General features: G+C 41.7%; 1 protein-coding gene across 1 annotated transcript; it reads left to right on the top strand.

The window, feature by feature from the left end:
* The first annotated feature begins 7,235 nt into the window (after positions 1 to 7,235).
* LOC125583185 lies at positions 7,236 to 8,066 on the top strand. Its single transcript, XM_048749798.1, has one exon. The coding sequence runs from the start codon at positions 7,236 to 7,238 to the stop codon at positions 8,064 to 8,066; it is 831 nt and encodes a 276-aa protein (XP_048605755.1).
* The last annotated feature ends 782 nt before the right edge of the window (positions 8,067 to 8,848 follow it).

Raw genomic sequence — 8,848 nt, 5'->3', positions numbered from 1 at the left:
GTCACTTTGTTTTGGTTTTGCATGAAGGTTGTGCTCAGCTTTATAGCCAAGGACGTTGTTGCCAAAGGATTAGACCAAGACACTTTCGTGCTGTCAATAAGGTCAAGTCGGTTAGAATCGTCCTTAAAGGGGATGCTGTAACCTAGTTCGGCTTCGAAGGAAGGGTGTAATTGGGCGAGTGACGAATAGCGTTTATCGAGATTGATAGGCCGAGTATGCCCATGGTGATAGAAAACATTTTTCCACTTTAGGGTTAATTTATACGATGAAAGTTTTGTATAATGTTTCTTTTATTCGTATGGAAGTTGTTTCCTTTGTTTCCGAGGGAGATAAAGCCTAAGAAGCTCGATACAGAGCCCGTGCGGAGTCAGTTGCGGGGTGATTTCCTGCTCGGACGTGACCAAGCGGAATGAGAGCGGATGCCAGTGAGTCGCAGGGCTAAAGAATGAGACCTTTCAGATCGTGGTGCGAGGAAGTAAAGTTTATATTGGTCATCCAATGTTGGATCATACAGCTTGGTTTTTTTCTATAAGGAAAGTACTTTTTTGTAAAACCTGTTACGTTTACTTTCAAAAGTTACTTCGTATGACATGATCTGGTTATACGAAGGATTTTTTTCGTAAGTAACGGGCGACTGGTTTTTACGAATTTATTAAATTGACGCGACATATGGAGATGTCAAAATAACGATGTTTCCGCAGATTTTTGAGAAACGTTTTCGCTTTTGTTTTATTCTTGGGTGAAAGTTTCTCTGAGTCACTCATGGAGTTTTACCAAAGGTTATTTCACCGAGATCTAGTCGCGGAACGTTTTTGCAGGTTTCTTGAATGAATCAGTTAAATAGCGATAGACTTAGTCGACGAGCGGGGAGGACGTGTTCTCTTAGTCGTATTTTCTGTTACTTTTGTTCTTGATTTTGCTTTGTGGCAAATGTTTTTGATGTTTTTCCGTGAGTCGGTTGGTTCAATGGAAAATGAGAGTGATGCTTTGATGCCTGAAGATTTCTCGTATAATGATTCTTATACGAAACTCGTTTTATCAAATCGGAAAAGATCTTTATGACTTCAGCAAATCACCGACTTTCATTCTAAAGTTTGGCAGAGGTTTTCTAAACGAATGATTGCAATGATAGATGTTGTATAGTCTTTGAGAATTTTTCCAACATGGTTTGGATCAGTTCCTAGCGTTTAGACGAATCTCAGATTGTCGTTTGCTTTTAGGATGATTTTGACGAGACATCGCATTGTATGAATAAGTTTTTGAAGTATGGGAGTATACGAGTATAGTATACACACCTACTCCATCCTTTTTTTTCTCGAGGAATAGAATGATCGACAGTCCGATTCGGTTTGAAGACGACGCTTGGACTGTGATTTAGTTGTTTCCAGGTTGAAGACTAGGAATATGTCGGTTCCGAGAAAATTGCCAGAAACGAATCGGTTTTAAGACGACGTTCATGTCTCTAGTTTTTTCTCTCCTTAGGAAGCGAGCTTGATATGCGTGGCGATCGTTTCTCGATTTTCGGAGAGTTTAGATCGGTTTGCAAGATCTGGACGAACAGTTATCGGACAATATATCGAGACAGGAAAAATCACCTAAGACTTAGTTCGCTAGACTATCCACCTAGGTTTTACGTTCCCTAAAGTTCTATTGCAGTCTCAAAGGCGTTTTTATTTTTTAGTAATTTCCTACGAAAACTCCAAGTCTGATTTCAAAAATTTCAAGTCGCAAATACCTTAGTTCTCTCGAAGATGCAGTTTGTCTCTTCTCAGTTTTGCTTGCTCATTTCCCCTTCCTCTTCTTGTGTATGTTCACCTTTTTCGATATTGGTGTTTATCCTTTGAAACTTGACATTTATCTTCCGAACTTGACTGATACGAAGTCAATAAAAAGGTTCAACGTAATCGTATAGTTGAGGCGGCTAAGGTGTTAAGTTAACCGTTGCCGTATTATACGATTAATCTGAATCCACGCGAGAAAACTAGTCTTTGCGGGTTTTTTTTTTTATCGTAAAGTTTCAATGGTAATTCCAATCGAGACGAGACAAGAGACGTTTCGATCGAGATTTGAAGGAGAACACAAAGATGGAGGTAAGGGCGAGTAGGAGCAAGCGAAGGAGTTTAGACGAGTCTTACTTGTTTTCGTCGTAAAATCTCAACGGAAACTCCGATTGAGACGAAACGAAAAGCGTTTTGATCGGGATTCAAAAGAAAACACGAAGGAGGAGCTTTTTGAGGCCTGACAGGTCGCTATGTAGCGAGCTGGAGGTCTGACAGGTCGCTATGTAGCTAGTAGAAGTAAGCCAAGAAGAGTCCTACTTGTTTTCGACGTAAAATCTCAACGGAAACTCCGATTGAGACGAAACAAAAAGCGTTACGATGAGGATTCAAAAGAGAACGCAAAGGAGGACCCTTTTTAGGCCTGACAGGTCGCTATGTATCGAGTGGAGAGTTGGCTTGAGCTCGGTCGCTACGTAGCAACCGAGTCGTGTGCATGCTCGGTCGCTACGTAGCGACCGAGCTGTGTAATCGATTTGTTGCGCTTCCTTTTTTCCACGATTAACCTAGGGGTTTTCTGTGGTTTTTAGGAGAACAAGTTTTACCCTTCCAAAATGTTTTCGGAAAACGTGTTTTGGTAAAACCCTTACTCATTGAGATTTCTTTTGTTCGGTAATGAGCCAAACTTACGGGGTTTGATAAGATTTATCGTTTCCCTTTATGTTTAAAAAGAGAATTCGCGAGCTCGTTTCATTGCACTTCCTGTGGCGAAAAGTCGCAGCAAGGTTTTAGATTTTCTCAAGAACTGTGGCGTTTGCATAGGCGTTGGCCATAGGCGCAGTGGCGGCTGGAGTTTTCTTACCAACGTTGTTGCGAACTGCGATTTTCTCTTTCGTATTTCCAGATATTGTTTTGATCAAGCGTTTTGCGGTTATGAGTTGGAGTAGTCAGTACCCCCCTCCTTCTAGCGCCAAACTGTAGGAACCAAAATTTGCACCGTTGATTTCCGTTTAAATAGGAAAGTAGGAGAACCCTAGTTTCCCAGAGGTCTCGGATATCTGCTAATACCACACGCTAAGCAATCAGAACATGAGATAACAACGATAAATTATATGAAATCGTAAAAAGAGAGCAAAGAGAAGTCTTATTCCGAATTTGCGTATGAGCGTTTACAACAAGGTATAAGCCTGGGCTCGAGAGCTGTGGGTGAGATTCCTAGTTCTAACAAGCCTAAGACGGCTAAACCTAATTGAGTCACAGCTCGAATAACAAAAAATGGAAAGTTGCCTAATTGCCCTAAGTGCTAAGTTTGCTCTGAAAAAGTCCCCCGTGCCTCTCGCCTAGGACTCCTTATATACTCGCTCCTAGGTCGGTTTACGCTTTTCCCTCGTCTGCCCTTAAGCCGTCATAACTTAAAAATGGAGATATTCCGTTTTTCCCGATCTTTCTAATTATCTTCGAATACTTCGTATTTATCCACGGAAACTTGACATTTATCTTTCCTTGCGAACCAAGCATAAACTGTCCTACGGTTTATGGGTTTTTGATTAAGAAATCGTAAGTGGGTTTCGAGTCACGTCTTGGGTCTCTTTGGACCGTTGTTTGACTCGAAACGTTTATTACGGCTTCTTTCGATAAAAACAAACTTTCCGCGGTTTTTATCATAAAGTTCGATTGATGACTTCAAATGACGAGAAACATGAAATGGGTTGGCTACGGTCTTCGGGAGATAGTATTAAAGAGTAGACGAGAATGCATGGATTCGTGTCGTATCGATTTTTAAGAAAGCACGGTCGCTACGTAGCGACCGAGCCGTGTACGTGCTCGGTCGCTACGTAGCGACCGAGCCGTGTACGTGCTCGGTCGCTACGTAGCGACCGAGCTTTGGTGAGAGCTAGGTCGCTACGTAGCGACTGAGCCGTGTATGTGCTCGGTCGCTACGTAGCGACTGAGCTTTGGTGAGAGCTCGGTCGCTACGTAGCGACCGAGCCGTGTACGTGCTCGGTCGCTACATAGCGACCGAGCTTCGGTGAGAGCTCGGTCGCTATGTAGCAACCGAGCCGTGTATGTGCTCGGTCGCTACGTAGGGACCGAGCTTCGGTGAGAGCTCGGTCGTTACGTAGCGACCGAGCTGTGTACGTGCTCGGTCGCTACGTAGCGACCGAGCTTTGGGTGAGAGCTTGGTCGCTACGTAGCGACCGAGCTTCAGGGAGAGCTCGGTCACTACGTAACGACCAGCTTTTGCGCTGGTTGCTACGTGGCAACCTTGTTCGCGCCTTTTTCCAATTTTTCGTGAATGTGTTTTCTCCGCAAGATTCTTCGTAAAAATAAATCTTTTTCTAAGATTTATTTTTCGTAAAAACGTTCATGCCAATTTTTACGGACTTTCAGACATTGATTCCGTTGTGACCGATTTTGACCCCAACACTCGCCGGCGAGTCGACAGGCAACGCGGCCGTGCTCACCGGGCGAGCTGTCCCGTGTTACGGCCGAGCTCGCTGGCGACTCGACTGGCAATGCGGCCATGTTCGCCGGGCGAGCTGGCCCGTGTCACGGCCGAGCTCGCCGGCGACTCGACCGGCAACACGGCCGTGCTCGCCGGGCGAGCTGGCCCGTGTCGCGGCCGAGCTCGCCGGGCAATCCGTTTCGGCTGTTCGTTTTCTCGGCTTTTGAAGTTTTGACCGAGATTCGGTTTTTCTACGTGACCGATTTTGACCCCGACATGTATAAAATGTAAACTAGTTACTGTGTTTGGTTGTTGCATGAATCCTAAGGATGGAGTTATTAAAAATGTATTATTTTCTCATTTATGTTTTTATATTTTTATTATACGTTACTTGATATCTAACATCAAAAATCAGAAATGATTAGAGAGCCCATAGTTAGATACCAAAAAACCGCATTAAAAGGTTTAAAATCTGGTCTGGTTTTTAATTTGATGTAGAATAATTCAAACGAGAGATTCATGTACGGTTAGCGCAGTCGGTTAGAGTGATACGACATTAGAGAATCTGAATTCTAGTCTTTTGCCCAATATTTAGAGAGTTAGGACTTATGGTTTTGCTAACCATTCAAAAAAAAAAAAAAGCAAATTATCTGTTTTCTTTAATCAAAGAAATCACATTAATTAGAATCCCTTAAGAAGCCAATGCTAGTCTTTTAATAGAAAGTCCATGCAAAGCTTCTCTCGTCAAACAAAAGTATTTCCTACGGAGTAGTTCCAAGTCTTTTTCAACTTTTCAAGCAACTCTTTGTTTAGCTTCTAAACTTTGGAAGCTCACAAAAAAAAAGGTCAAGATCTTGGTTGTATTAGCTTTGAGGCCGACACGTAAACACAACTCACCCAACAACGACCCTCTTTTTCATCTTTTCATGCTGTTCACGAGAAAGAATGATAGTTGATACATCTCTTCTTCTTTCATTTACATCATTACAATTCTTAAATTAGTTGATGAAGTAGAAGGGAAGTTAGGTTGGTGGGCAACGCCAAATTAGTCTCTCTTTGTGTGTTTATAATATATGATGATAATTTAAGAATTGCAATGATGTAAATGAAAGAAGAAGGGATGTATCAACTATCATTCTTTCTCGTGAACAGCATGAAAAGATGAAAAAGAGGGTCGTTGTTGGGTGAACACGAGTAGTTGATGAAGTAGAAGGGAAACAAAACGAAACAACCCCTTCCAAAAACCCGCAGCAAGTTTATGTAAAAAAGAAGTCAGTTAACTCAACCTCAAACCCTTTTCAAGCTTTAAGTGACCCTGATTCCTTGATGCCTAATCCAATTCCTTTAGGACCTTTAGTGCCACCAGTTCCTGGCCTCGACCAAATGTTAATAGACCATCCTCCTGATATTTCTTCATCTAGCTCCCCACCCTCGCATGACCTTCCTCCAAGACCATCCCTAAAACGATCCAGTTCATCCCCAACTTTTTCACCATCTCACTCCTCCAACCCTAACCCTTTTGTCCAGAACCAAGATCACTGATTACCATCCAATCTCCTGTTTGAACACGGTGTATAAGGTTATTTCTCGACTACTGGTGTCTCGACTCAAGCCTATTCTTCTTAAGTTAATTCTTCCTAGCCAAACAGCCTTTGTGAAGGACAGATTACTTGTAGAGAACACTACTCTAGCAAGTGAACTAGTCAACGGGTATCACAAAAACAAAGGAGCTAAAAGAATTACCATAAAAGTCGACATCGCCAAGGCTTTTGATACTCTCTCTTGGGATTTCATCCTCTCTTGTCTTCAGGGACTTCAACTCCCATCAAAGTTCATCTCCTGGATCAAAGCCTGCATCTGCACAACCTGCTTCATGGTGGGTTATAATGGTATGGTTAACAGTTATTTTAAAGGCAAGAGAGGACTCAGGCAAGGAGATCCTCTGTCTCCTTACCTCTTCATCATGGCAATGAATTGCCTATCTATGATGTTAAACCAAGCAGCTGCAAATGAAAGGATAAACTACCATGCCAAATGTGATGCAATGAAACTTACCCATCTTTCTTTCGCAGATGATCTACTAATTTTCATCGATGGATCTTTGAGGTCAGTCCAAAATGTGCTTCAGGCTCTCAAGGAGTTTGAAGGTCTGGTCTCGCTGTCAGTCTCCAAAAGACAAGTTTCTATGCCTCGGGGTTGTCAGAACAAGAAATAAACACTATCCAAGCTTCGACTGGAATGGTCAATGGTACGCTTTCTTTCAAGTATCTAGGAGTACCACTGAATTCCAAGAAGCTCTCATTGGCAAACTGTGAACCACTGCTTCATCAGGTGAAAAATCACCTATCCTCTTGGGCTGTCAAGACTCTATCATTTGCAGGACGTCTGCTTCTGATCAAAACAATCATTGCCGGGATCACAACGTTCTGGTGCTGAGCATTTATCCTCCCTAAAGCCTGTATCAAAAAGATCAACTCAATGTGCAGGTTTTTCATCTGGAAAGGAAACCTAGAGGGTCACCACTCTGCTAAAGTAGCTTGGGAAACAGTAACATTAACAAAAGATCAGGGAGGTCTAGGAGTCAAAGACCTTCTAATCTGGAACAGAGCTTGCTCAGTGCGCCTCATTTGGATCTTTTTTTCAGAGAAGACTCGGTTTGGGCAGCTTGGTTTAAAGAAGTGATTCTCAATGGTTCCCTGCATAACTACTGGACAGTAAAGCCTAGTCAGAAATACTATTGGTTAGTAAATAAACTAATCAAGCTGAGGTCAGAAGTGTTTCCCTTAATAAAAATGAGGCTCGGTAATGGACAGTCAGCTCGTTTTTGGCTGGACAACTGGGCTCCAAATGGTTGTATCTCTTCACTGCAGGCTTCCTCCGGGTCACGCCTAGGAATCCCACTGAACGCTACTATTGCATCCCTGAGCATAAATGGAAATTGGAACCTTCCGCCGGCAAGATCAGAAGCGATGTTGGACCTGTACACTTTCATTACCACAATAGTCTTAACAGAGGAACAAGATTACTATGACTGGGAAGTACAAGGAAAGATAACTGCAAAGTTTAGTACTGGAGATCTCTATACTCACTTGAGAGGAGACTTTCCGGACCAAGCCTGGGCTCCTGTTGTCTGGTTCACCCGGTCCATCCCAAGACACTCTTTTCACTCATGGCTGATGATCTTGAACAGATGTCCCACCAAAGACAGAATGCTTCGTTGGGGATTCCAAGTTGACCCGAATTGTCTCCTCTGTAACTCCCGGCTAGAATCAAGAGACAATCTCTATTATGATTGCTCCTATAGTTTTGATCTCTGGACTATGATAGCAACTAGATGCAGGATAACTCCTCGACGGACTTGGGATGAGACAATCAATCAGATGCAAGCGCTGGCTCCACAAAAAGCAAATCGTCTCCTAACCCTTCTTTCATGGCAGGCAAGTCTCTATTGGATCTGGAACGAGCGACTCTCTCGTCTGCATACTAACACTTTCCGATCGGCTGATGTACTCTTCACCATCATTGATCGACAGATCAGAAACAAAACACAGAGCTTCAGGGAATCAAACCCTTCCCTCTCCTCTGCTATGTACCAACGATGGATTGACACCACCACTCATTGATCTTCTTCATCGTGATCTGTTTCCTCCTCTCCTGCTATGCAAACTGATGTCGGAAGCGAGACTCTCCGTTCATCCTTCTACTTGGGCCATTGGGCTTCACAACAACATGAAAGTTCCAAATTGAGATTCTAGGTTTTATTTTATGGGTTTTACTGGCATTTGCCTTCTCAACACTAGCCCATTGGGTTTGCACCTTTTTTTATTTTCTAGTATTAATGAAAGCCAGTTTACAAAAAAAAAAAAAAAAAAAAAAAACAAAACAGGCTTGAACTTCGTTTTAAATATCTAATGGGCTTTTTAGTTCGTTTTGAACTTTGTTTCATTTTGTTTCATCTCTACTCGTGTTCACCTTTGTTCAAACATCTATAGTTTATAGGGAAGTTTCGAAATTCGTTTTAAATCTCTAATGGGCTTTTTACTAAGTAGATAACGAACTTTTTTGGACTCAAAACTATATGGGAAAATAAAAGTATCTCAACTAAATTTTTCTAAGCATTTTAATATCCAAAATTTTTTCTACCTACTTTAATACCCGAACTAATTATTTTACCCATTTTAATGCACAAACTTTAAATCTATGCCCATTTTAATACCTAAACTTTGTTTTTTTTAATGAAAAAGGTTAATAAGTTACAAACAATTTTTTTTTAAATCTCTAAAATTCACAAAACACTCTAAAAATTCTAGTTTTATTTTAAGTTCTAGAAATAAAAGTAATTAAATTTTGGATAATCTTAAATTGTGTAATAAAATTTTCAAGTTTTAAATACCAAATTTAGTTT

This window comes from Brassica napus, chromosome C3 (assembly GCF_020379485.1).
Source record: "Brassica napus cultivar Da-Ae chromosome C3, Da-Ae, whole genome shotgun sequence".
NCBI classification, from domain to species: domain Eukaryota; kingdom Viridiplantae; phylum Streptophyta; class Magnoliopsida; order Brassicales; family Brassicaceae; genus Brassica; species Brassica napus.
The sequence above is the reverse complement of the archived record's forward strand: the minus strand, read 5'-3'. Positions and strand labels throughout refer to the sequence as shown.

Coding starts and splice junctions, on each gene's coding strand:
- LOC125583185 (XM_048749798.1), top strand. CDS start 7,236: ATGAGGCTCGGTAATGGACAGTCAGCTCGTTTTTGGCTGGACAACTGG.